The sequence below is a fragment of the Theropithecus gelada genome, chromosome 12, assembly GCF_003255815.1.
Source record: "Theropithecus gelada isolate Dixy chromosome 12, Tgel_1.0, whole genome shotgun sequence".
NCBI classification, from domain to species: domain Eukaryota; kingdom Metazoa; phylum Chordata; class Mammalia; order Primates; family Cercopithecidae; genus Theropithecus; species Theropithecus gelada.
Genome location: NC_037680.1, coordinates 117,384,594 through 117,411,846, shown reverse-complemented (window position 1 = coordinate 117,411,846; position 27,253 = coordinate 117,384,594). Strand labels below are relative to the sequence as shown.

Genomic DNA, 27,253 nt, shown 5'->3' with positions numbered 1-27,253 from the left:
AGCCCCAGGCGGGGTAGTCTGGCCTTGCCAGGAGCAGGCACAGCTTGAAGAACACATCTGAGGACAGGGCCTCCGGCCAAGTCCAGCCACCGGATGTCTGCTTGCCGTCCTTCCGCAGCCTGGCCCGCCGCAGAGAGGGCCTTGGGCCGGGTGGCCTCCTGCCAGGCTCCATTTCCTTAGGAAAAAGAGCTTCTCTGTGCCTGGGATAACACCTGGCCTCCAAAGTGCTGTGTTTCTGCAACTGCTCAGTTTAAGTCTCCGTGTTTGTGGAGCACACTCTGGGCCTGGGCATCACCCAGGAGCGGGAACATGCCTCTGTGGGTGTCAGTTTGCTCTTCAGGTGATGATAAATCTAGGCTACCCCTGCAGGAAGGACCCCCTCCAGGCATTGAGGCAGGGACTGTGGATGGGGAGAGACAACTTCTCATTCCCTTCTATGCCCCCAACACAATGCCTGGCACACAGACAGGCTCGATGCAGTGCACTGCTCAGAAGACTAAGAGCTCAGCGGGAGCTGCCTGAGGTCCGAACCACTCACAGCAAAATGACTCAGAACAAGGAACTCGAGGAGGGCAAGGACACTGTCTTTCCTTTTTGTCCCTGTGTCCCTGGTGCCCACGCAGGCTTCCTGGGGGAGGTGGGATAAGACAGAACCTACCAGCTAGTGAGCCTGGGCACTGTGTCCACGTGGAGGGAGCTGTGGAAGCAAAGGTGGAGGGGGTGTGTCTCCAGGGAGCTGCGCAGGGCCTGGGAGAGGGCCAGTGGGGATGGGGGTGAATGGGGTGGGGAGGAACCTGGAGCCAGACTGCGAGGGCCTCGAATGTTGTGTAGAGGATTGTGGGACGCGATCCTTGGACCACGGGGCTGGTAGGGGTTCCTGAGCGGGAGGATGGACCCGTGTCATTAGCACAGCGGCCCTGGCTATGCCTGACAAGACCTGGATGTGTCCTGGGAGATTTGGAGATGGGCTGAGCGTCTGCCTCTGGCTTGCTTGTGACAGTGTGGGGCTCGGTGATGGGCACTGTGGCCTGGCCACTTGGAAACCATCCACCGCTCCTATCCTGTGGTGGGGACTCTAGACTTGGCCCTTGGGGTCTCCTGAGTGATAAGCATGTCTTTTGTTGGCCTAGGACATGGCTGATGGCCAGGGCCCTGGATAGCCACAAAGTAGGGGCTGGTTACCAGAAAGACCAGGGCACGATTAGAGCATTGGTGCTTTCGGCCCCACACCCCGACATCTGGGGAGGGGAGAGGAGCTGTCTCTGGAGCCAATGATTAAATGAATGAACCATTTAATCATGAACCAATGGCCAAATGAACCAACGGCCAATGATTAAATGAATTTTGGCTACTTAATGAAGGTTCCATAAAAACCCCAAACCACAGGGCTGGGCAGGCTGGGTTGCTGAATACAAGGCAGTGCTGTGGGTGGTTGGTGTACCCAGGGGCCTGGAGGCTCCGTCCCTGCCCCCTATACCTTGACCCGGGCACCTCTCCCTCTGGCTGGTCCTGAGTTGTGTCCTTTGTAATTAACTGGTAATCAAATGGGAAAGTCACTTCCAGAGGTGAGCTGTTCCAGCAAATTATCAAGTTGAGCAGGGAGTTGTAAGAACCCCTAATTCATAGCCGGTCAGACAGAATACGGGAGGCCTAGGACTTGTGATTGGCATCTGAGGTGGGGCAGCTTTATGGGACCGAGTCCTTAAACTGTGGGTCTGTGCCAGCTCTGGATGGTTAGGGTCCGAACTGGATTGAACTGTAGGACGGCTAGCTGGTGTCCAGAGAGCTGGAGAATTGGCTGGTGTCAGGAGAAACCCACACATTTGGTGTGAAAAGTGGTGTGAGTAACAACAGTTTGGACAGATAAACCTTGCTTGGAGGGAAGTGCGTACATGAGAGAGGAAAAGAAGCAGGAAGGTAAGACGGTGTGGTTACTGTGGAAGACAGCGTGATGGGTCCCCACAAAATTAAATGTAGACTCTCTGTGCGATCCAGCCATCCACTTCTGGGCATCTGCCCGAAAGAATTAAAAGTGGAGGCTCGAAGACATATTTGTACCCCGAGGTTCACAGGAAGCATTTTCACAACGGCCAACGGGCGGAAGCCATCCAGGCATCCATTCAGAGATGAACGAATAAACACAGTGTGGTCCCTTCATGAGCAGAACATTACTCAGCCTTAAAAAGGAAGGAAATGCTGGCACCTGCTACAACATGGGTGGACCTCGAGGGTGTCATGCTCAGTGAAATAAACCAGCCATGAAGGGACAAATACCATCTGATCCACTTAGACGAGGCTCCCAGAGTCACCAAGTTCATAGAGCCAGAGAGTAGGATGGCGGGGGCCGAGAGAGTGGGGAATGGGGCGTGAATGTTGAACGGGGACAGAGCCTCAGTTTGGGAAGATGAAAATTCTGGGGCTGCGTGTGGTGGCTTACACCTGTAATTCCAGCACTTCGGGAAGTCGAGGCGGGCACATTGCTTGAGGTCAGGAGTTCGAGACCCTCCTGGCTACCATGGTGAAACCTTGTCTCCACTGAAAATGCAAAAAATAACTGGGCATGGTGGTGTGTGCCTGTAGTCCCAGCTACTGGAGAGGCTAAGGGCATGAGAATTGCTTGAAGATGGGAGGGCGGAGGTTGCAGCGAGCCGAGATCGCACCATTGCACTCCAGCCTGGGCGATAAACACAAGACTCTGTCTCAAAAAAAGTTCTGGACATGGATGGTGGTGATGGTCGCTCAACACTGCGGATGTGCTTAGTGCTGCAGAATTGTTCCTAAAAATGGTTAAAATGGTCAGTTTCATGTTATGTATACTTTCCCACAATTTAAAGAAAAAAATTTATTTTTATTTTTAAAAAATTTTATTTTATTTTATTTTTTTGAGACAGAGTCTCGCTCTGTCTCCCAGGCTGGAGTACAGTGGCACAATCTTGGCTCACTGCCACCTCCACCTCCTGGGTTTAAGCGATTCTCCCGCCTCAGCCTCTTGAGTAGCTGGGATTACAGGTGCCTGCCTCCATGCCCGGCTATTTTCAGTAGAGATGGAGTTTCACCATGTTGGCCAGGCTGGTCTCAAACTCCTGACCTCAAGCAATCCGCCCGCCTTGGCCTCCCAAAGTGCTGGGATTACAGGTGTGAGCCACTGCGCCCGGCCAGAAAAAAGAAATTTTTAAAAAGGCTGAACAATCAATGAGTCAAGCACATATTTCCAGAAGTTAGATGAAGAACAAACCCAGATAAACTGAAAGCAAAGGAAGAATGGATATGTAGGTTAGTGAAACACAAGCTAAGAATGCTATGAGGAGGATCACTACGCGGCTAGCATCAGAAACGAGAAAGGAGATGCCACTTCAGGACAGCCACTTCCTCCCCGCTGTGCCCAGGACGTGGGTTCCGGACCCAAGGCTGTCTGGAGTCCTGGGAAAGCCCTGTCTCAAGACCCCCCAGCAAAGAGGGTCAGCTGGTTACCCCACAGATCCTGCAGACATCCGAAAGACAGGAGAAGATATTGTGAACAACTTTTGCCAATAAACTTGAAAATTTAGATGTAATGGACAATTTCCTAGAAAAGTAGCATGAATCAAAACTCAAGCCCAGAGAAACGGAGTCTGAGGAGCCCCCAGCTCTGAGGGAACTGGGCTTCCTGTGCTGGGTTCCTCGTCCGGGAATCTGTGCACCGTGCTTCTCCATCAGCTGTGGGTCTGGATGCAGGAGATTCCGAGGAAGGGCACACCCCCCACCCCTCAAAGCAGTCACAGATACCCCCCAATTCATGTGTAATTTCTGGGGGCTTTGCACTCCACATGTCCGACTTGCTCACCCCAGAGACAGAGGCTGAGAGTTTCCAAGCCTGCCCCGTTAAGTCCAGTTTCAGCTCTGGGGCGGGGGCCATTCTGGGGTGGGGGCATTCTGGGGTGGGGGGCATTCTGGGGTGCTGTGCAGAGGTTGCTGGGGGGCTTCCAGAGGAGGGGAGAGCAGCTGGGGCCGGAGGAAGAGGATGTCAGAGGGGCTCCTCCCGGCCTGGGAGCATGTTCACCGTCTGTCCATAGCCACCACCCCTAGTCACGGGGCAGGCTCCTGCATCCTCAAGTCACAGCCTTCTCCAGGCCCTGTGTTCTTCCAGGCTGTAGCTAGAGGGTGGAGGATCCCTACGGTTCTGCCGCCCATCTGGACAGCTGATCTGGGCATCTGGCGCCCGCCTGCTGCCTGCTCACTCTGGGGTAATGGCATCAAGATCTCAATCACTACAGCGAAAATAACAGGTGTCGGGAGGGCGGGCAGAGCTGACCTCACTGGGGCCTGTGTAGTCTCCAGATGAGTTTCCCGGGGACAGTGGGAATTTGGGGTCAGGCAAAGCATCCCTCAGCCACATTTGCACAGCGCTCATGCCCCTGCCTGGTGTCAGCACCGGCCTCAGACCAGCCGCTAACCACAGCAGCTCCCTCCAACCCTTAGGCTCGGCTTTCCTGACATCCGAGGGGATGAGAGTCCTCACAGGGCGGCGAGTGTCCTGTAAATGTAGTATGCTAGCTCTGCAGCCTGCATTCACCAGCCCTGCTCTCAGAACTCATGGAGCCGACACCCAGGCAGAGCTGGCCGAACTCCAGGTGGAGGCAGAGGTCACCCCCAGGTGGAGGAGGTGGAGGTGAGAGGTCACCCCAGGTGGAGGAGGTGGAGGTCAGAGGTCACCCCAGGTGGAGGAGGTGGAGGTGAGAGGTCACCCCAGGTGGAGGAGATAGAGGTCACCCCATGGCATCTCTTTGTCTCGTTGCATCACCTGATTCACATATCCTGCCCTAAGTCTTCGTGCGGCCCTGTGTGTGAGCAAACCCTGGGTCTACCCTGTCACTCAGTCACCTGCACCAGCTGTGGCCATCTCTCCTTTCAGGTGACCTGTACTGTTTGGATAGGGCCGTGTCAGCCTGCCGTGGCGTAGTTTTGAGATGCTAAGAGCTGGGTTAACAAGCAACCGCGAGTAAGCCAGTTCGTCAGGGGTTCCCTGGGATCCCGAGGGGTCCATTGGAGGTGGGGCCTGGCTGCAGGGGCCAGCAGCAGGTGATGGCAGTTCAGGGAGGAGGGATGTCTGAGGTGGGACCGCAGGCTGGGCTCTAGGTGGGCTCTGGGAAGTAGGGAGGCGAGGGGAGAGGGACACGGGACAATGCCCAGCCACTGTTTGCACACACCAGGTGCTATGAAGACAGAACCAGAACATCTGGAAGCCACAGAATAGACACTAGGGCTAAGCCACAGCCTCCCACAAATGTACAGCAATGCGAACACTGCCCCAGGGAGGCCCCGCGGGCCCCCACACGTTGCCACGGGAGGGCAGTGAAAGAGGCCCCAGAATGTCAGTGCCGAGGGCTGTCGGCACTGGTGTGCAGCCTGCAAGCCTGTGGCTGCCAGGGACGCTGGCCACCTGAATGTCCATAGCCAGCAGCGGCCCAGAGCTCTCTCTCCCAGGCTTTCTCTCCTGGCTGCAGGCTGCCGGTGTGTGTGTACAGGTGTGCCTGCTTGCATCCGTGACTGCCTGCACGCTCAAGGCGAACATGTGAGCAAGTGGAAAGTGCCCCGGGAACCAGGAAGGTCCCGCCTGGCCACCCCCTCTCTGTGCCATGTCCAACCTGCTCTCAGGAGGAAGAAGGGAAGCGACCGCCCCACTGACCTGGATCACGACGTCCAGCCCCAGTAGGGGCTTTTGGGAGGCAACCCCATTGCCGGGCTCGCTGGAGGCAGAGCTCATTGCAGCCCAGAACGCAGGACCCCAGAGGCCGGGCTCTGCTCCCCGGCAAGTCTCCTCCAGCTGGCCAGGGTCTTCCTTGGTGCACGGGCCCCACACCTGTGTGGCACCTGGCTCTGCAGTCCTGCGACCCAAGCCTGGGCACCCAGCTGCCCTCGCCCTGTGGGTGAGAGAGTATGGCCAGCTGAGCCCGTAGGTGTTGCTGTGGCAATCGGGACGCTGAGAGCTGGGTTTCCCTGGAAACGGGAGTGCAGGACCCTGTTGCTATGGGGACAAAGGAACGCTGTTGGCTGGAAGCAGATTTCCCTGGCGACCTGGAGACGCCCTGGGTGAAACTGTCTACCTGAGCAACGGCACCTGGGAGGGGCTGGCCTTTTCCCCCAGACACCGGCCCCCACATTCGCTCCAGGGGGAGCCGTGTGCTTGCTGGACACACAGCAGGCAGAGGCAGCACGTGGATCACCGGTGTCCCTTGATCTGGACTCAAGAACTATGGCTTTTTAAAAACATTTGTCAAAGAATGTAGTGGTTGTCACAGGTGGTGGACTGAGGCCTGGGGAGGGACGCTGCCTGCCTGAGGGGCAAAGGAGCTCATCTTCCTGGCCTTGCACCTGTGGTCTGACTCCCACTAGAGCCCTTCAGAGTCATCTGCCCGTGGACCCACCCTTGTCCCAGGAAGCTGCACCGTTTCCCACCCTCTGGAACCGGAAAGGACCGCCAGCCGCCCTGTCTGGAGGAGAGCAGGCCCCGGTCAGCATGCGTGGTAGAGGGTCTGCAGAGCTTACCCACAACTTCTCACCCCGGAGGCTGCCAGGAGCTGTCGGGATGCCAGGGCAGGGCAGCTTCCCATAGGTGAGGCAATGAGAGGGAAGCAGGGCCATGTCTGCCACCTCCAGGCCGGCTGTCCCTGCAAACACAGAGCTCTGTGGCTCTGAGCCTGGGCCTCCCGGGGTCTCAGATGAAGTCAGGTGCCTGGCGGGCAGCCATGCCAGCGTTTCTGCCCCATTCCACTCCCTCTGGGGCTCCTCATTCTGAGCTGGGACCTCCTTGAGCTGATGCTGGCAGGAGTCCCTCTGGGGAAGGGACAGCCACAGAAGTGGACAGCGGACCCTGAACAGGGCAGCCTTTCACGCGAGGGCAGCCACTCCTGCTGCAGGGCCCACCTCTGCCGAGAGAGGGCAGAGGGCCCAGGCTACCTCCTCAGAGGCGAAATTCAAGAAGCAGAGGCACCTGTACTCTAAAGGAGCCCTCCCAGAGAAACGCCTGTGCTCTGTTCACCCCCACTCCTGAGGACAACCTCCAGGGTGGCCCTGCAGGGACAGGACAGGCTCTCTGGCCAAACACAGCCCCATGGGCATCCGGGCTGGGCTTCACTGGACAGTCCCTGGGGGACCAGGGGCCTGGTCAGTCCATCTGAGCCTCATGCTTCTGGCCCAAGCATGACCTCTAGCTCCAGGTCCAGACCCAGGACACGCACTCCATGGGCTGGGCCCCTCCCTGAGCAGCCTCCAGATCCTCCAGGCACTCGAGACTGCCTGTCGCCCACCCTCAGAGTCCTGGGAGGCCCTGTGGCCATGGAAAGCCCTGCCCTCGATGCTTCGGCCTGAGGTGGGAGGGGCAGCATTTCCTGCTGGGGCTCCGCTGAACCCCCCTGAGGTGGGTTGGGGCTTAGAGGGTGTGGCCCTGGCCTCTGGTGAGAGTTCCTGCTGGGGGCAGGGTGGGTGGAGTGGGGAAGGGGCATCTGAGTGGACTTGTGGACGGTGGGGAGTGGCGAGGAGGCTGGGAGGATGGTGTGATTTCCCATGAGGGCCTCTTGGATAGGTGGAGATAAGACCTCACACGCCAGAAGCAAGTCCTGTGTCAGTCCTGACACAGATGCCCATGTTCAGGGCAGGCCGGTGGCCTGAATGGGGGTGTTGGAGGGATGCCCTGACCTGAAGCCGTACATCCAGGCCAAAGGTGATGTGCACTGGGCCCAGCCAGGTGGAGGCACCCCGTGTGGCCTCTGCAGGTGACAGCTCTCAGGAGGGCTGGTGGCAGGGGCTCCCACCTGTGTTTAATTTTATATTTATTTATTTATTTATTTATTTATTTATTTATTTATTTTTGAGATGGAGTCTTGCTCTGTCGCCCAGACTGGAGTGAAGTGGCACGATTTCGACTCACTGCAACCTCCGCCCCCCAGGTTCAAGTGATTCTCCTGCCTCAGCCTCCTGAGTAGCTGGGATTACTGGCACGTGCCACCACACCCGGCTAATTTTTGTATTTTTAGTAGAGACGGGGTTTCACCATGTTGACTAGGCTGGTCTTGAACTCCTGACCTCCAGCGATCCTCCCCTCTTAGCCTCTCAAGGTGCTGGATTACAGGCGTGAACCACTGCACCCGGCCCCACCTGCGTTTTAGAAAGTTCCTTCTGGCTGTGGAGTTGCCCCGGACAAGGCCAAAGGCGAGGATGGGATTTTCTGGGTCCAGGTGGGCATCGCCTGGGGCCTCTGTGCCATCTGGGGTGGGCATGGCCGCCTGCAGTTCAACCTCCCCCTGTCCACGGCAGCTCCAAGTCCATGATTTTCCCAGATGACCTCCCGCGCCTCTTCCTCAGGCACTGGAGGGTTTGCCCAGGGAAGAGGGATTTCCTGGGAGAGTCCTGGTGAGCCATGAAGGGTGGTCCCTCCTCTTGGTGGGGCCCCGACCCAAGGCAGGCCCTCCTCACCGCCCACCTCCTCTTAGCCTTGGGGTCCTGGCTGCTCCACCGGACACATCCTTGTTTCTTTGCCACCCAATGTCCCCCTTGACGCTGCTTCTCCCCCTTAACCCTGCCCCTCTGTGGCTGTGCAGGAAAGCCCACGCCTGCTGGCCATGGTCCCGATTCCCCCCAGGACACCTTTCCAGGACACGAGGGCTGGCCCAGCCCCATGCACGCCCCCCAAGGCCTCACTGCTGGGCGTCCATCATGGGGCTCCCAGACCAGGGCCATGGCTGGACTAGAAGAACCCACATGGGAGGCCTTGGCCGGAGGCTGGCTGGGCCCCCAGGGAACGTCCTGGGACAGTGGAGGATGGGATAGAGGGTCCTCCCCGGGTGCAGGCACTCTGTGGGGTGGGTTCTCAGGGAGGGTGGGGCTCAGGGGGCCCTGCCCAGTCCTGACCCACAGCCTGATGGGGGCTGGGCTCTTGTTCTCTGGACCTCATGCCTCCCTCCCCGGGACTGGGGGAGGTACTCGGTACCCATGGCCATTCTGGATGCGGTCCTCCTCGTCCTCCCCGACCTGCCTGGCTTTCGGAGGCTGAGGAAGAACCCTCCTGGGCTCAGAGGAACACCTGTCTGTAGATACATCATCACCGGGTTTTGTCATTGTTCCCTTGAAACAGGAAACCTCGCTGGGGTTACAGCCTTATCTCCTTGGGGACAGTCCCCGATCCTGGCTGTGCTGGGCCCACGTGGGGACACAGGAACAGATGGCAAGCAGGCACACACACACTGGCTGCCGGGTACCCACAGCTGGCCACGGGTGTCTTTTGCTGTCTAGCACCAGCGGGGGATGTGCTTCGGACAGAACCCAAAGAGGCTGTGACCCAGGTCGGCCCCAGGGAGCCATGGAGCCACTCCTCTCAAGCAGTCACTGGCTGTCCTCTCAGACAGTCTGCTCTGCCAGGTGTGGACTCAGCTCTGGCCCTGGGGGGTGCAGAGTCACCGAATGAGCTGAGACAGTGACGGAAGGCTGGAAAGATTCCAGTGTGATTACGGCAGGACGGGCAGCCCTGGAGGCTGTGAGGCTGGGACACAGGGCGCCACATTCTGGCCACCGCCCACCCGCTCCGCTGAGCTGCCCTGCACATGAACTTTCTTCAGAGGGCATGGGAGTGCCACCCCGTCCTGCACACAGCAGCGGAGTGGCACCATCTCATCCCCACCTGTCAGGCGTGGACAGGAGGCCAGCTGAGGGCAGGGGTGGTGGCTGGCGAGCCAGGTGGTCTGATGCAGGAGAACAAAGCATTCGGTGTGATTGTCAAGGTCTCATCCACTCTCCTGAGAGGGGAGGCCAGCTGGATACATGTACTGGGTTTAGGGGGGATCCAGACGGTTGTGGGGGCAGGCAGGTCCTGAGAGGTTCTGTGGGGTGGGAAAGAAGACCTTGCTCTTCACCCAGCCTGTGTTTACCCACTTGAGGGGTTGCCGGTGGATGCTGCCATGGGCAGGCCCTGGGGGACCTGGGTCCTGGGAGAGGCTGCCGGGCTGGCTGGGGACCCTGCCCTCTGTTGCTTTCTATCAGTGTGGCAGAGGCCAAACACCACAGCACAGTGAAGAAACGTGCCTGGGGAGGGGGCTCTTGCCTGGGGACCAGAGGAGGCTTGGGGCTACCGCCCTGCCCACAGATCCAAAAGTAAGAGCCCAAGCCATAAAGAGCTTAGAAGAAAACGTAGGGAAAAGCTTCATGACACAGGATTTGGCAGTGATTTCTTGGATATGACATCAAATGCACAGACAATCAAAGAAAAAAAAATAAATTGAACTGCATCAGAATTTAAAACTTGTGCATCAAAGGACGCTATGAAGAAAGTGAAAACCCACAGAATGGGAGAAAATATTTACCAATCTTACATCTGATGAAGGATTAGTATTCAGAATGTATAACGAATTCTGGCAGGGTACGGTGGCTCACACCTGTAATCCCAGCACTTTGGGAGGCTGAGGCAGGTGGGTCACCTGAGGTCAGGAGTTCGAGACCAGCCTGGCCAACATGGCGAAACCCTGTCTCTACTAAAAAAGTATAAAAAAATTGGCTGGGCGTGGTGGTACCTGCCTGCCATCCCAGCTACGCAGGAGGCTGAGGCATGAGAATTGCTTGAACCTGGGAGGCGGAAGTTACAGTGAGCCGAATGGCACCACTGCACTCCAGCCTGAGTGACAGGGAGACTGTCCAAAAAAAAAAAAAGAATTCCTACAACCCAACAACAAGAAAACAATTAAAAATGAGCAAAAGACCTGAACAGACATTTCTTCAAAGAAGATACATGCACGGTCAATAGGCACGTGAAAGACACTCAGAGTCACCTCATCCGAGAAACGCAAATCAAAACCACAGCACGTCAGCACTTCACAGCCCCTGGGATAGCTCTTACCGAGAAAGCGGAGGATGAGTGCCGGGTAGGACGTGGAGAAGCCAGGGATCTTGTGCACTGCAGTGGGAACGGTGTGACAGATCCTCAGAAAATTAAACAGAGTTCCCATGTGATCTAGGAACCTACTTCTGGGCGTATACCCCAAGGAACTGAAAGCAGAGACTCAAAGAGATGTTTGTACCCCTGTGTTCACAGCAGCATCTGCACTGCAGCTGATGGTGGAAGGAGCCCAGGTGTCTGTTCACACATGACTGGATACACAAAATGGGGTCCATCCCCACCGTGGAATATTACTCCACCTTTAAAAGGAAGGAAATTCTCACACATGCCACAATCTGGAAGCCCCCGAGGACATAATGCCAAGTGAAATAAGTGAGTGCTAAGGCCAACGCTTACCCGAGGTCCCAGGAGTGCTGCAAGCCCTAGAAACGGAAGGTAGAATGGTGAGAGCCAGGGGATGGGGGAGGGGCAGGAGTCAGTGTGGGATGGGGACAGGGTCTCAGCTTGGAAGATGAGACGAGCTCTGGAGACTGATGGTGACAATGGCCACATCACAACATGAACGTTCTTTTTTTTGTATTTTTTTTTTTTTTGAGATGGAGTCTCGCTGTGTCGCCCAGGCTGGAGTGCAGTGGCCAGATCTCAGCTCACTGCAAGCTCCGCCTCCCTGGTTTACACCATTCTCCTGCCTCAGCCTCCCGAGTAGCTGGGACTACAGGCACCTGCCACCTTGCCCAGCTAGGTCTCGATCTCCTGACCTTGTGATCCGCCCGTCTCGGCCTCCCAAAGTGCTGGGATTACAGGCTTGAGCCACCGCGCCCGGCCAACGTGAACGTTCTTAACGGCGCTGAGCTGCACACTGACAGGTGGTTAAGACGGTAAAAGTTACGTTTATTTACCAAAACGTAAAAAACTAAAACTCCAACCAGCAAGCAAAACAAAACCCACAGTGGCCAGCACCTGGAGAGACCTAGAGGATCCCCCACCTGGGTGCGCGTTCCAGGGGAGCTGGGGGCTGGAGCCCTGGGCAGACGGAGCTGGTGGCCCCGTGTGCCCAGGTGGGTGGTCTCCATGCCCCCCAGGCCTGAGAGAACACCCCCTTCCCCTCTCTCACACGGCTCTCCACCCACCCTGTGCCGTCGAGCTTCCCTCTTCCCGGGGCCCCTGCCCACCCCCTGTCCTGGGCTGAGCCTGCCTCCAGCTTCCTTCCTGCCTCAGAAAAATGAGTCTGCTCTAACATCTGCTCCCCACTGGCTTTTCCAGGTGAGGGATTAGCCCACCCTCAGCCCCAGGTAGCTCAGCTCCTCAGGGTGGTCCAAAGTAGCCCCCGGCCCATGACCCACAGGTGCATCTCCCCACCCCACCCCACCCACCCCACCACACAGCTGACTGCTCCCCAGCTGAGCACACCCCAGCCCTCTCTGTCCACCTGGGGCTTAACTGCCCATCACCTCCTTCCTCCCCCAGCCCCTGCTCCCCTGCGTGTAGGAGCCACAGGGCAAGGCAGGCTGTGTGTGTACACCAGAGCTCCCTGAGGTGCGGGCTTCCTGCCTGCTACCCACTGCGCTCCCACTGCACAGCATCCACACCCTCCCTCTGCCCCAGAGGAGGGAGGACAGCATGGGGGGATGCCTGCAGATACCTCCTTCTCTGAGAAGCAGACTGCAGGCCGCGGTGTTCCCTCTGGGCAGTGGTGGGAAGGACAGCCTGTGGGCCAAGGGTGGAGGAAGGGTTAGGACTTAATTCCTGAGCTCTGCAAAAATGCTCCCGTCCTATAACCTGGTGGAGGAGGCCTTCAAGAAATTGTCAGGGACTGAGAAGGCTTCACACCCTCAGGGGCTCTTTGCACCGGGTGCCGTGGGTGCTGTGGGCTGAGGCACAGTCTGCAGTCCGCTAACAGGGATGGTGAGTGACTCAGATGAGCCTGGGCCTGAGCGGGCAGCTGCTTAGATGCACCAGGGGACTGCAGGGGCAGGCAGAGGGTGAGGAGGGTGAGGGACGGCTGAGTGAGAAAGGGCGTGTGTGGGGGCAGGCGGTCTCTTCCTGTGGTCTCTACTGGGAAAACACCATCCTGAGTGAAGCCAGGCAGGGCGCTGGACACGGTCATGTCGGGTGGGGCGGGATTTCCTCCTCCTCCCGGGGCCTCGCCTCCCTTCTCTGCAAGCCTTTGCCACTTTGTGGTTGTCATTCCTACCCAGTCTTTCCCTGGGCCAGACAAGGGTTCCAGGGGAGCCCCAGGCAGGTGGGGGATCCCTGGAGAAGTGAGGTCTGCCGAACCTTCCCATGGCCTGAGCATCCCATGGGTCCTGCCGTGAAGTCCCAGCTGGAGCCACCTGGGATTCCACGGGGGATGCTCCTGGAGCTGCCGCCTCCTCCGGCCTCGTCCTTTCCGTCCAGTCGGTTTCACTCCATGACTTGGGCTCCTCAATCCCAGGGAACAAGCACGGCACGGCTCGGCCCAGGGCCACACGGGGTGCCCTGGTGGGGCTGGGCTGGCTTCGGCAGGAGGACTTGCTTCTCCCAGCAGTTATTTTCAATTTGCCAGCTCCTTCCTCACCTCCCTGGGGGTGACCACGGACACCTGCCTTCCCCAGGACAGGCTGGCTTGGTGGGCGGGGGCTGGACAGGCTCTCTAAGGCAGCCCCCATCACCCGCCCAGCCCAGGCCTCACACCCGGCTTCACCTCCCCGTTCCTGCAGCCCAACAGGGCTACTCCCATTCCCTAAAGCGGCCCAGCCCCTGCGCTTCCTCAGAACTTTCACCTTGAGTACCTGCCCATTCCACAGGGGACTCGAGCTGAGGCCCAGAGTGGCTCTTGGTGTTGTCCTGCCCCAGTAGGTGGGGGCTACAGAGGCCAGAGCAGGACGGGAAGCCCTGACCTTCTCAGCATGGGTGTTGCTGACAGCAGCTACGGCCCTGACCTTCTCAGCATGGGCGATGCATCAGAGGCAACCGTCCCTTCTTTGCTTTGCTCCTCCCAGCAGGCGTTCACCCCTACCGCTCAGAGCTGCTCTGAGGGGGGCTTCCAGGCTTACAGTGGAAATACAGGGATCCCTGTTACATTCCAACTCCAGATCAACAACAATAAATGTTTGTGTGCCATGCAAGTTAGATTTGAACTTCAGATTAATCCTAACAACTGGGCATCCTGCATTTTATTCGTCACCCTGATGCAGTTAGGCCATGAAGAGGAGGCCGCAGGGTCCGGGCGTGTGGTCTGGGAGTAGAGGAGGCCGCAGGGTCCGGGCGTGTGGTCTGGGAGTAGGGGAGGCCGCGGGGGCCGGGCGTGTGGTCTGGGAGTAGGGGAGGCCGCGGGGTCTGGGCGTGTGGTCTGGGAGTAGGGGAGGCCGCGGGGGCCGGGCGTGTGGTCTGGGAGTCAGGACGTGGGTTTGTGCCACGTGGTGAGCATCGCTGCTTTATCCTGAAGCCCAGACGGGCCATGTCAGCGCAGAAACTGCTTCCCCGCAGAGGTGTCTGCATAAAGGGCGTCTGGTCTCTGGGCGGCTGGATTCTGTCTGAGAGCCTGTCTCCTGTGGATTCTTCACTGTCCATTGAGGACCTGGAGCCCAGGCGGGGCAGCGACTTGCTCAGGTCGCACAATGGTGCCAAGCTCATCCGCTCAAGTCTGACTTTTCTGCATCCGCACCTGAGCCTGAGCAGGCCTGGCAGGTACTCCGGGCACCTTGGCTGAATCGGACCACAGCGTCCTGGAGAGAAGGGCCCGACGCAGAAGGGTCTCCGTCCCGGAGTACTGCCGGCGTTGGTGGCTGGCGTAGACCTCTGCTGGAGACTCCCGTCTTGGTTGCTTTTGCATCCCTGTCCCTGAGGCTGCACAGAGCTGTGTCCACTGTTCCCGAACGGGTGGCTGGGCTAGGGGAGGGGCAACGAACATAGGTCCCTGCAGGCAGCGTCTCTCGGCTGGGCTCCTGGCATGTGGTCGTGTGGGGGCTGCTGACGGTGGCTGGCTGAGGAACGGCCACCTCCTAGTCCCCAGAACCTGTGCACAGGGGAGAGTGTGGCCTTACGCGGTAACAGACTGAACTGTGGGTGCATTGAGACCTGTGGGATGAGGAGATTATCTGGGACAGCCCAGTGGCCCTAAATGTTCTCCCCAGTGTCCTTGTAAGAGAAGCAGAAAGAGAGAGCACAGCTGCCCATAGGAGAGGATCACGTGAGGACGGAGGCAGCACAGATGGAGAGACGTGGTCAAGGAACGCGGCTGCACCGGAGCTGGGCGAGGCGGGAGCTGCGCTTCCCTGGAGCCTCCGGAGGGAACTCGGCCATGCAACACCGCGCCCTTGGACGTCTGCCTCCAGAGCTGTGAGAATTCGCTTCTGTCATTTACCTCCGCTGTGGTCTGTCACAGCCCCGGAAACACGCCCGCTGTGGGCTGCAGCTGCGTGGAGCCTCCACAGCTCAGGGTGTGCCCCTGGTGCTTCCCTAGCTTCAGCCCCGGGACTCTGTTCAGGCAGGAATGTGTCCTTCCCACCCCGCCTCTCCCAGCACATCTGGGACTTCCTGAAATACAGGATCCATGCTGTGGCCTTGAGCTCTGCTGGGAGACTCAATCAACACCCATCTGAGCATTTGCGGTTGCCACGGGTGCCAAGGAACCCCTTCTTGAGTTGCCAAGGCCCCATGGCACGTCTGGTCTCTCTGACCCTCCCCACCCTCACCGTGCTGCCCTCCTGGGGTCAGAGTTGGAGTCCTGGGTGCACTGTGGCTAGTGGTTGCCTGCAGGCCTCTGGAGCACTTGGCCCTTTGTGGTCAAAGCTGCCCAGCCGTCCGGGGCGAGCGCCCGCATCCCCTCCGTCAGCAGCGGCTCTCCTGTCTCTCGCACGGGTACAGCTTCCCAGGGACCATTGCTTGCCCACAGTTCCCTGCTGTGGTCCACATGCTCCTGTGTGCCAGGCATCGTGCCCGGCTCTAGGGTACACCGAGGAGTGTGACACCATTCCAGCCACAGGAAACTCACCATGTCATTCGCCACCCGCCAGAGGGGCCAAGGGGCAAGGATGGGGCCTGGCCCATCGGAGGCTCTGACCTCAGCTGGGGCACAGGTGGAGAGAGCAGAGTCCCTTGGGGCAACCAGCTGGGTTCAGCTCAGGAACTGGTGGGAGCCAGGAGGCCAGAGCCAGTGAAGGACAGGACAGGGTGTCAGCCGGGACTGACAAGGGGGACAGCCGGGTGGAACCCCCTGCCGAGGAGAGGGGAGGGGAGGGGAGGGGGGCCTGGTCTTGGGCCCTTGGTGTTGACAGCAGTGGAGAGGGGGCTTCAGGGGCAAAAGAGGATGCAAAGCCTGGGGGCTGTCCCTGAGGGAGAAGGGCCCTGCTCTGTGGCCACTGGAGGGAGCAGCTTGGGGGCTGAGGAGCCAGCCTTTCCCATGGCTCAGAGCCTCTGGGCACTTTGGGTAGGTTGGGGTGGGGTCGGGGGTCTCCTGGATGAATTCAGAACACTGGGAGGTTCCTGGGAAGGAGGAGCTGGGACACTGAAGGTGTCATCGTTCACCTCCCTGCAGGCCAGGTCCTGTGGAGATGGAGGACTATGGCACATGGCTGTGTGTGGGGACCTAGGCAGGCCGTAGGTGAGGGCCTAGGACAAATGGGCCCTTGAACCTGAACAGCTGCCCTGGGGAGGGGGACACATGCTCTAGCCAACTCCAGCGAACAGGAGTGGGCCAGTGTGGAGGAGGGATATCTGTCTCTTGCTTGACCGTGGGCTACCCTGTGAGGGGGTGAGCTCCCTGTCCTGGGAGGCGTGGAAGCAGAGACCCACTCACTGGGCTGCAGCCCCTCACAGGGGCTTTCAAGCACCAGGAAGTGAGTGGCTGTTGCCCCTGCCCCACCCCCCGGGGTCCTGATTCTGCCCACAGCTCTGACTCAGGTGCAGCTGCCCGGGAGGGTGAGAGGCCCATGTGCGGTGGCCACAGGGGCAGCATCTCCACGACGCCGAGTGGGGCCATCTCCATGTTCGCTGTTTGCAGACACCCCTGCGGCTGAGCACCCAGCACACCCGGCCAGCTGGCAGGGCCACGGGTCGCAGACACCCCTGCGGCTGAGCACCCAGCGCACCCGGCCAGCTGGCAGGGCCAAGGGTCGGTGGGGCGGCTCCCTGCTGGTTGGGACTTGCATGGCCCTGCGCAGGGAGGGGCGGGGCGGGCAGGGTGCCTGGCGCAGGTGCTGGAGGGGGATGGTGGGGCGAAGTTCTCCACCTGAGTGAGGTGGAGCCACGGAGACTGCTTCTCTCCAGAACCAGACGAGCTCCAGTTCCCAGGCTAGGTGGGTGCCAGCTCCTCTCAGACTGGAGGCTGGACAGGGTGGGGTGGGGTGGGGACTGGTAGCCCAGGGGTCCGGGGCCCAGATGGCTGGACACACAGCTGGGGCAGAGGCAGGAGCCACGCCAGGGCTGTGACCTGTGCACGTTTGAGGCGTCTTCCTTTAAGCTGGGCACAGGTGTCTGAGGGGAACATTGCAGAGACGCAGCCTCCAGGTTCCCCGCCTTCCAGGCAGCCTTAGAGAGTCCGGGGCTCCCCCACAGCGGGGTCTGGGCAGCCACCGCCCTGCCTCCCCTTTCTCACTGAGCCATGGGGCGCCTTGTGTTCCCTTCAACCTGGCAGGGAGGCTGGGGCAGGGAGGCCTGATCCAGAGACCTGGCCCCTGGGCTGTGGGCAGGAGGGTGGAAGGAGGCCCATCAGGAATACACACAGGCCTCCCCTCCCAGGGATGGCACAGTCCACGGCAGGATTTCTCCAGGGACCCCAAGCCTGGGGGCCTGGGCCTAAGATGTGAGAGCTCTTCTGATGGGAGGGAGGAGGGTAACCAAGCCCAGCCTCCGCCTGCCCTGCACGGCCCCTGTGACATTCCCGATTGCTGGGGACTGACTCACCTCCACTTCAAAGGCCTTAAATAGTTCAGCTATTTAACCTGCCGCACTGTGCCGTCACTCCGGAATTCTGCTCTGTGGGAGCTGAGGCCCCACCTGCAGACCTGCTGCTTACCTGGGCAGGTGCCTCCTCCCAGCCCATCTGCACAGCCGGCCTGCGGAGCCCTCCTCAGGGGCCATTGGCCCTCACCTGCCACCGTTGAAAGGATGCCTGCCCCTGCTGTCCCCACCTCAGCCATGGCCGTGCAGGTGCCCCTGTGGCACCACTACCTGCAGGCCATCCGGTCGCGGGAGGCGCAGCGTGCCCAGGACTTCCAGCGCGCAGAGAATGTGCTGCTCACGGTGCTGGAGCGCGTGCATGCCCTGGACCCCCGCTTCATCGTGGACTACTCCCGCGGCCTGGAGGCCTTCCAGTTCGCCTTGCGCTCCTCTGAGGACCCGCTGGACATGGAGGTGCCCCTGTGGGTGGATGCCGAGGCTCTACTGATTGAGGAACCAGAGGCCACCCAGCCGGAGGATGGCCCTGAATTATGCCGACTGGGTGTGCCCAGGGAAGGGGCTGGCCTGGAGCGGTGGACCACCGACGATATCTTCACTGCCTCCTCGGAGGGTGATGCCAAGTGCCGTGGACACATTGTGCCCAGCAAGGTCCTGTGTGTCCTCAAAGACTTGCTGGTGGCAGCCATCGTACACTGCAAGCACCACAGTCTCATCAGGCCAGGTACAGGCACAGCCCACTGCACGTGTATCTGTGTGTACCGACGGGCTGCTGTGTGGGTGCTCACAGGGCTGTACCTGCCCACTCTGTGGGTTTCTGCATGCAAGTGTATGAGTGCACATGTGTGTGATTGCCATGTACGTGCACACAGGGTGGCAGCTGTCCTCTGTGTGTGACTGCATGCACAGGCGTGTGTGCACGTGCGTGACACTGTGCAAGTGTGTGACACTGTGCAAGTGTGAACAGCGTCTTGGGGCACAGAAGTCGGGGGACCTCACTTAGGTCTTCCAGCTCCAAACGCCTCTAACGACAGACGATGTGTTCCGTGTCTTGTGTGTTTGCACGGCGGTTTCCATGGCTGCCGTTCGTCCAGTGGCTGGAGTCCGGGGCAGCTGCTTTGCTGGTGGATTTGCAGGAGGGTCCTTCACACGGCTCCAGGCCGGTGGCTCTGCTGCCTGTCACAGCCTGTGACCTCAAGGATCCTCGAGGCCGTCCCACGCCCACTTCCAGTGTCTGGTCATGTTGCACCAGGTGGGAGGGGTGTGTGTGTGCCTGCCTGCGTGCACATGAGTGCAGGGGTATGAATACATGTGCATGTGTGTGTGTATGTCTTATCAGCTTGTGGCTGAGTTGCCTATTGGTGTCCTGAACCCCAAGTGGGCTCTGAGGCTGGGCTTCCACATGGACCAGGGGCTGGCCTCAGTCTCTCCTCTGGGATCTTTTTGTTTGTTTGTTTGTTTGTTTTTGAGACCAAGTCTTACTCTGTCGCCCAGGCTGGAGTGCCGTGGTGCGATCTTGGCTCACTGCAACCTCCGCCTCCCGGCTTCAAGCGATTCTCCTGCCTCAGCCTCCCGAGTAGCTGGGATTACAGGCATGGGCCACCACGCCCAGCTAATTTTTGTATTTTTAGTAGAGACGGGGTTTCACCATGTTGGCCAGGGTGGTCTTGAACTTCTGACCTCAGGTGATCCGCCCACCTGGGCCTCTCAAACTGCTGGGATTACAGGTGTGAGCCACCGCCCCTGGCCCAACCTTTGGGGCCCTGTTGATATGATCCAGGGCGAGTCTGAGCCCAGGGCTCCTTCAGCAGGAGCTGCCTGGACGGTGAGGGTGGCTGGGAGAACAGGACTTGGCCTGTGCAGGGGCCAGGATGATGGGGACCCTGAGTAGTGCAGCCATCCTCGGGGGATCAGGTTGTCCTGGAAGGGAACTGGGGACTGGAACAGAATTTGTCCAATATGAGTCACCACAGTCCTCACAGGGCTTTGTTGCCTCGAGTCACCTCCCTGGTATTCATCTGACCCTCATGTCCTTCGTGAGGTCAGCGGGTGGGGTCAGCTCACCTTTGCGAGAGGCCGTGACCTGCTTGGGGCTGCCCAGTGCTGGGGCCTGCCTGGAGGCAGGGGCACCTTCTCTGAGTTCTGGGGAAGGGTGTGCTGCCGCCGCCGCACACAGCCAGACCTCCAGTCTGCATGCTGGAAGGCCAGGAGGGTGGATTCTAACAGAAGCCCTCCCCAGACCTGTCTGGTGCCCTGGGATGAGTGACTGACCTGACCTCTGGGGGGTCAGCTTCTGTGCTCCCAGCCAGCCCTCACCCTGCCCCCAGCCCCTCAGACTTCCTGCCCCGGCATCTTCTGAGCCTCTAATCATGCAGGCTGTGGGGTGGGTATTTCTATCTTCTTGCCGACCTCACCGGGCCCTGTCCCCACCTGTGAGACAGGCCCACCCGTTGGCGTGAGCAGGAGGCTGTGCCAGGCCCTGAGTCGTTAGGATTAAGTCTAGGCTGCCAGGCTCCTCACACCCCCAGAGTGCGCTCTGAGAATGCCGACCCGATACTGCAGGCCGCGCCCACGGCCCCTGAAGCTGCGCTGGGCTGGGCCTGCGGGGAAATTCCAGGCATCGTTTCCTGACACTTACCTTAAAAGGGAAGTCGCAGCCTGGGTGACAGGGGTCAGGCTGCCCCCACCCTGGGAACCGGTGAGACCAGCCCAGGGCTGTGGCCTGTGGCTGGGCTGGTGCAGTTGTGGCTGCCTTCCAAGCTGCCAGGTCACGGGCAGCGAGCGTGTGTGGCCCACGGCAGATGCGGTGTGTGGCCACTAGAGGCGGCTCTGAATGGCAGGCACCTCAAATGCTGCACTGGGGGGGCCCTCCTTCTCTTTCATTGATGGGAACTGAGGCCCCTGTGGGATGGGTTGCCCAGGCAGCAGAGCCAGGGTTGCCTGAGGTGGGTCCCAGAGGTGTCCCCAGAACTGCCCCACGGGAGACTGTGGGTGCTGAGGTCCCACACAGCCAGCACCAGGCTTCCTCCGGGAGGGCCCTGGGGCAGTGGGATGGTAGGAAGGCAGGCCCCATGCTCACTTATGGTGGGGACCTTTCCCAAGGCACAGGCCAAGATTCCCTTGGGGACACGCCAGCATTCCGCCTGGGCTCAGCTCCCTGTGACCTGGGCCCCCCGGCTGGACAGTGCTGGGGAGGGGAGGGGCGGCCTCTCCCCTGGCGCCTGGGCCAGTGTTGGGCGGGGGCCGTGCGGGTGTCTGCAGTCACCCCGAGTGACACCTCACCCTCTTCATTCTCAGGTATTACTTTGTTTTGGGGGGACTGGGTGACTGAGGCAGAGGTCAGAGGGCCCCTGGATTCACCAGAATGCCCACAGCCCTAGCCCCATTACACCCTGGAACGGGCCCTCCGGGGGCTCTGGGCTCCATGTTAGGGAAGTGGGCACTGGGCTGGGCCCCGGGTGGGGTCTGAGCAGGGAAGGGAGTGGGAAACTTCTTGGCCAGAATGTGCCCCCTGTGGGGTGACAGAGGCCATGGGGCTCTCGGGCAAGGGCTCTCTGGGAAGCGTAGGATCCAGACCTGGTCAGGAAGAGTGGCTGAGCTCTCACTGTGAGCCTGGGCAGCCCAGAAACACGGGTGGCCAAGCTGGCTCCCCACGACTGGCGGCCGCCGCCGCCTCTTCTCTCCATGGGAACTGAGCCCCGGCCTGGGCCTGTCCCTCCTGCCCCAGCTGCCCTCATCATGTAGACTGGTGCCCTAGCTGGGTCCAACATGGGGTTCCTGTGCATGCAGTTGATTTGAGTGGCAGGGGCTCTCAGGGAAGCTTCCAGGGGCAGGGGTAGGGGGCATGGGGAGGAGGAGGCGAGTTCTGGGGAGGAAAGGCCTAGCCTCGCTCCACACTCTCCAGTTCTGGAGTGGGAGCCCTGTGGCCCCAGCCTGGACTGCTGCTGCCTTCTTCCCCGCAGAGAAGGCAGCAGAGACGCCAGGGCCATCGTCAGAAGGCAGGGGGCTAGCTGAGGGCTGGGACTTTGGTCCCAGGGCTGGGGCAGAGCGAGCAGGCTTAGGAAGGCCTGGGAAGGCACAGCAGGCGTGGTCCTGGGGTACGGGGTGAGGGCAGTGCCTGGCAAAGGAAAACCTCACGTCGGACGCTGCTGTCATCACTGATGCTGCAGGTCGCTGAGCTGACAGTTGTGCCGAGGACGGTCACCAGTGGGCAGGCATGGTGGCCAGCTCCTCACTCGGCTGAGGTCCAGGGATGCAGGTGTCTGGGGTTGGGATGCTGCAGCCTGCAGGTGGGGGCCAGCAGAGAGGGCTGCAGGGGAGAGGTGATGAGGGGCAGGAGCCAAGTTGGCAGCAGGAGGAGGGCTGTGGAGTGTCCTGGGCGGGTGAGGCAGGTCGAGGAGGAGGGCGTGACTTGGGTCTTTGCAGGTTCGCTGAATGCGGCCAGCCTGAGGGAGGAGCAGCTCCACCTGTCCTTGCTGGTGTCCAGCGGCTGGAGAACAATCAACTTCCGCGTGGTGCCCGTGGTGAGAAGGAAGCTTGGGGCGCCTGCCCTGGAGGGGGCCCAGCAGATGCCTGGGTTCCCTGAGGGCAGCTTGAGAAGGATCCTCAGCCAAGGGGTGGACCTGGTGCCGGCCAGCACCCAGCTCTGGAGGTAGGCGCACCCTCCCAGTCGCAAGGTTCCTGGGGAGTGGGCAGGAAGGGGCCACTGCTCCCATGCTCCCCTGGCCCCAGCCAGGAGCATCTGCAGGGTCCTCCATCTGCCTCTGCCCCCATGGGCACGTGTGTTCCACTGAGATTACTGGGGTCTCTGGCTGTAGCGAGGGTGGAGATGTGTCCTCTCCCAAGTGGAAAGGGGCCTGGTGGCATCTGACGCTGGGTGATGAGAGACCTGGAATTGTGGACGGCTGCCCTAGATGGGACCATCCACTACCCAGCTTTTGCTTGGGGCAGGAAAATAGCTGAGAGGTCAGGCAACCTGTCCAGGCAGGAGGGTTCCCAGAGAAGCTGAGAGGGTCCCCACACAATGGGGGTGCGTCCACATTGCTGTCTGTGAGAGGAAGGAAAGGGGCACTGGGCAGAGGCTGAGCTCCCTTGGAGACCCCTAGCCAATGGCCAGGGACCGCACCCCCATCCAGATCTGACACCGCTGCAACAGCCCCTCGGGGTGGCTCTCACCCCCTCACTTGCTGGAAGGATGGTTGAATCCACGCTCGTCAGTGGGGGACTTTACAAAGCTGGTCATGCCCCTCCTGTGGTTTTCCCCAAAAAGGAAAGGCTCGGCGGAGCGCCCGTCACCTGCCCTGCATTCCCGCTGACCCGTCGCACAAGGCAGGGGCGGTGTCCAGGCTTGTGGAATAACTACCTGTCCGCCTGTCCACCTGTCCGCCTGTCCGCCTGCCAAGGAAGGGAAAGGGCTGGCTGGGCAGAGTCATTTTTGCAATTAAATGGGAAAATGACATTTTTGGTGCTCCATGTCCCATAGACTTGGGGAAGACACTGGGCACACGGCTGTCCTCTGTTGTGGCTCCGTGAAGGGGGGGCCCATGAGGGTGCGGTGCCAAAGCTCGACCACCTCAGCCCATCCAGCATGCGCACAGCAAGTCGTCTGGTGTGAGCTGCTCTGAGCTATGGGCATGGGCGGGGCTGGGGAGTGGAGCAGAGATTCTGAGCCCATCATGTGGCCACCACTGGAGGCTGCCGCCCTGGGCTTCCTGAAGGGGCCGTGGGTGGAGCTGTCACACCCCCGGGCTGGGTGGTTCCAACCTGGGCAGGTCTGAGAGGCACCTTCCTGTCTACACAAAGGGCCGGGCTGGCCTGGAGGCTCCAATCTCCCTCTGTATTCAGGGCCAGGGAATCTCCATGAAAAGCAGGCGTGCACACTGCACAGCCGATGACCGCAGCTCCCGAGAAGCCTGGGGTCCAGGCTGGGTCCCACCGGCAGACACAGCACAGCATGACCCTGGCCAGGGCCTGAACCTCCGGGGCTCAGGAGCTCCCCATGCTGGGGGCCAACAGTGGCGGGGGCTGACCCAGTGCATCTCTCTGGGCCCCAGGACCTCCACTGACTACCTGCTCACCAGGCTGCTGGGGGAGCTGGGCTCCCTGCAGGGCCATCGCCTGGACAGCCTCTCCATCCTCGACCGGGTCAACCACGAGAGCTGGCGAGACGGTGGCCGGACTGACGGCCTGACCTTTGGCCACCTGAAGGTACCCAGGGCGGGACTCAGGGGATTGTCTGTCAGCAGGGCCCAGGAGTAGGTGCACCCAGGCGAGTCCCTCCTGCCAGCCCTGACTGGCGGGCAGCTGGTGTGAGCCCTGAGTCGGAGTTGGGGGGATTCTGAGGGCCCGTCCAGGTTCTGAGGTGAGGCCGTGGCTCATGGGGGTCATGGGAACGTGGCCACAGGAGCCGTGGTGCCGCAGGCTGGCCTTCGCCATCCCTGGGCCGTGACCTTGGCAGCCCTCCTGGCCCTGGGACACTGTTGGGTAGAACCTCAGGGTGGGGCCTCACAGAGCCCAGTGTTCCCGCCCAGCAAGCCTCCTCCCAGTGTCTGGGAATGTCACCCGGCTGGGACACCTCCCTCTGGGGGTTCCCAGCAGAGCCCAGGCACACCCCTCTCTCTGCTTCCTGGGCCACAGTGACATTCTGCAGAACTCTGTCCTGGGGCTTTGTAATGTCAAATGCTGAGAAGAACAAGGAACAGGCAGGGGCCAGGGACTCCAACCCACCCCAACCCCGAGGAAGCAGGTGCTGTGCTGTCTTGGGGTGTCTGCTCGGCTGGCCGCTCCCTGGAGTGCGTGGCTGGCCGGGCACCGCTCCACAGATGGGGCTGGCCCCTCCACCTGGCTCAGTGTTGAGGGAGAGGTGCCCCTTCTGGTGTTGGGAGTCCCCAGATGATCTCTGGCCACGCCCTCTCAGGCCTCCCCCTGACCTGGAGCTTCCAGCTCCCCTTGAGGCCGGATGCGTGGTGGTTCTGAAGCCCCAAACTCAACTGCAGGGTGAGGGGGCCGTGGAAGAAGAGGGTTTGAAAAGCCACTGTGGGACAGGGCCTGGGGCAGGTTGGAGGGGAAGGGTCTCTGGGGCTGCCACAGGCAGCCCATGTCTGTGGTTCAGGCCAGGGGTCGTGAGCACACAGACTAGGACTGTGACAATGCCATGGGGCCTGTTGGGTTGGGCTGTAGGGGGTGAGTAGGAGCTCAAAGGGGCGAAGGGAAGGAGAGAAAGGCCCAGAGGATGCTGGAAGCTGCAGAGACCCCCAAGGGAGGTCCTGGGGGGTGAAAGGAGGAGCTAGGGTAGGGTGCCAGGGCCAGAGCCAGGCAAGGGAGGAGAGAGAGGGGGTTCATGCCTTCGGGAGCCAGCAGGCTGGGGGCAGCGGGTGGGAGGGGCCTGGGACTCCGACTGAGACGACTGGGACATGGAGGGGAGGGCGCAGGGTAGGGAGAGGTGCGGGTGGGAGCAGGGAGGGGCAGCCAGGGTGAGGGTGGTGGGAGTGCAGCGTAGGCCAGGTGGGACAGGAGGCCAGGGATGACCCCGCTGTCCTGCAGACGGTGCTGCTGTGGGCCTCCGTGCTCTTCCCAGTGCCCGAGGACTGGGCAGAGCTGCAGGGCGCCGTGTACCGCCTGCTGGTGGTGCTGCTCTGTTGCCTGGCCACGCGGAAGCTGCCCCACTTCCTCCACCCTCAGCGCAACCTGCTGCAGGGCAGCGGCCTGGACCTCGGCGCCATCTACGAGCGTGTGGAGGACTTCGCCAGCCAGCCCGAGGCGGCCCTGCGCATCCACGCCACCCACCTGGGCCGCAGCCCCCCGCCGCGCATCGGCTCCGGGCTCAAGGCACTCCTGCAGCTGCCGGCCAGTGACCCCACTTACTGGGCCACTGCCTACTTCGACGTCCTCCTGGACAAGGTGGGTGCTGGCCGTGGGAGCCTTGGGCAGGCCCAGGGGTGTGGGAGGGTGGGGGCGGAGCCCTGGCCCAGCTCCCTGCCCACTCTCTCCCAGGTCAGTGGCCCCAGGAATGCTGAGGCCAGGTCAGGGCTCGGATGGAGAGCATCTGTGGGGACATGTGATGTCTGGGGGTCACACGGGCCATGCGGGGTCCCCTCAGGGCCTGGGGCTGCTCCCTGGAACCAGGGCAGTGGGTCTGACCCTGCTTCCGTTTCCCACCAGAATTGCCCCCCCAGCTCACACTTGGTAAATGCTCAGAGCCCCAGCTGCCCACCCTGGAGTTCCATTCCTCGTGAAGGGCTGTGGCCTTACCTGGGCCCCACAGGGACCATGTTTTTTTCTCCCTGGACTCGAGAATCCACAGCCATGCTCCTTGGGACCCTGTGTCCCTTGGGCCACTTCTCGTAGGTGCCTGGAGGCTCCACCAACTGTCCCTCCCTGTGCCCCAGGCTCTGCCGCCTCTGCTGAGCCTGCCCAGAGTCCACCCTGCTCCTCCCCCAGGGCCAGGCCCTCACCCTCATCCCAGGAACAAACACGGTCTCCTTCCAGGGCACACTGGGGGTTTCTCAGCCACCCTCTCCCATGTCCTCGTCACAGTGAGGCCACAGGGTAGCTGCCCTCTGCTGGGCATCTCCTATCCTATTTTAGCAAACCTTTGCCTGTTGAGATGCTGATGGCCTCCTGGGGTCTCCCCTCATGCCCAGCACTTAAGAATTTTTACCCCAGAGCCTGCAGATTAGGGGGCAAGGGCCATGCTCTGCTCTCAGCAGACCTGTGTGGGCAGGGTGGGGTGAGGGTGGGGTGGTCGCCAGAGGCAGCCTTCAAGCAGCACCCCGTGGGGCCTCCTGTGTGTAGGCCCACACCAGGGACGCCGTGTGTGAGAAGGGGCTCAGGGAGGAGCAGAGGCTGGGCCTGCTCTGCCTCTGGGATGCCCATCCAGGCAGATACCCGGGGCAGGCAGGCCTGGCATGGCCCAGAGAGGGCCGGTTGTTCCATGCTGTGCTCTTGGCCCTGAAAGCTTATCGTGGGCTCCAGGCGTCCTTGTAACCCTTCTCCCCTGCAACCCTGCCTGTAGTTCCAGGTCCTCAACATCCAGGATAAGGACCGGATCTCTGCCATGCAGAGCATCTTCCAGAAGGCCAGGACTCTGGGCGGCGAGGAGAGCTGAGCTGGGCCACCTGGTCTTGGCCACCTGTTCTCGGCTGCCTGACAGACTCTGCACTGCACCATGGGAGGCTCCTGGGACATTTGGAAGAAGGAATGGGCTTCTCATTGAGGGGGACAGTGGAGGGATTTTGTCCCCAGGAGTGGGCTTTCAGAGTCTTTCAGTGCCTGGTGGGGCAAGGCAGCCCTCTTGGAGCACCTCCTCCCTGGGTCAGGGCCTGGATGCAGGTGCCAAACCCCACGTAGTGCATGTTGACCCAGCCATGTGGTGGTGTTAAGCAAACAGCCTCGGCACGAGACCTGGAGCTGAGGGCTTGGCCCTGCCTGCACTGTGTGCCATTCCTTGGAGAAGAAATGCTGTATATTTGATCTTGAAAAAATGAATGTGCTGGGTATACCCAGCAGAAAGGG

The 27,253-nt window shown here is 60.6% G+C and overlaps 2 protein-coding genes across 3 annotated transcripts in view; one reads left to right on the top strand and one right to left on the bottom strand.

The window, feature by feature from the left end:
• CROCC2 (ciliary rootlet coiled-coil, rootletin family member 2) overlaps positions 1 to 5,743 on the bottom strand; it is an 82,677-nt gene extending 76,934 nt beyond the window's left edge. The window contains 1 exon segment of the mRNA XM_025403972.1: positions 5,666 to 5,743. Within this exon segment, the coding sequence (XP_025259757.1) occupies positions 5,666 to 5,743 (78 nt within the window).
• An 11,315-nt stretch (positions 5,744 to 17,058) lies between these two features.
• On the top strand, positions 17,059 to 27,253 carry C12H2orf54 (chromosome 12 C2orf54 homolog). 2 transcript variants are annotated; one of them, XM_025405063.1, is made up of 6 exons: positions 17,059 to 17,139; positions 17,881 to 18,464; positions 22,166 to 22,391; positions 23,794 to 23,947; positions 25,283 to 25,639; positions 26,754 to 27,253. In XM_025405063.1, the coding sequence occupies exons 2-6, from the start codon at positions 17,951 to 17,953 to the stop codon at positions 26,844 to 26,846; spliced, it is 1,344 nt and encodes a 447-aa protein (XP_025260848.1). In that variant the 5' UTR covers positions 17,059 to 17,139; positions 17,881 to 17,950; the 3' UTR covers positions 26,847 to 27,253. The 2 variants fall into 2 exon arrangements, with proteins under 2 accessions (XP_025260848.1, XP_025260847.1); XM_025405062.1 differs by lacking the exon at positions 17,059 to 17,139 and having other exon boundaries at positions 17,798 to 18,464.

Excerpts from the sequence above, each read along its gene's own strand:
- C12H2orf54 (XM_025405063.1), top strand. The coding sequence starts at position 17,951 with ATGCCTGCCCCTGCTGTCCCCACCTCAGCCATGGCCGTGCAGGTGCCC. Across the intron at positions 23,948-25,282 it reads TGACCTTTGGCCACCTGAAG|ACGGTGCTGCTGTGGGCCTC; the intron begins GTACCCAGGGCG and ends GCTGTCCTGCAG. Across the intron at positions 25,640-26,753 it reads TCGACGTCCTCCTGGACAAG|TTCCAGGTCCTCAACATCCA; the intron begins GTGGGTGCTGGC and ends CCCTGCCTGTAG.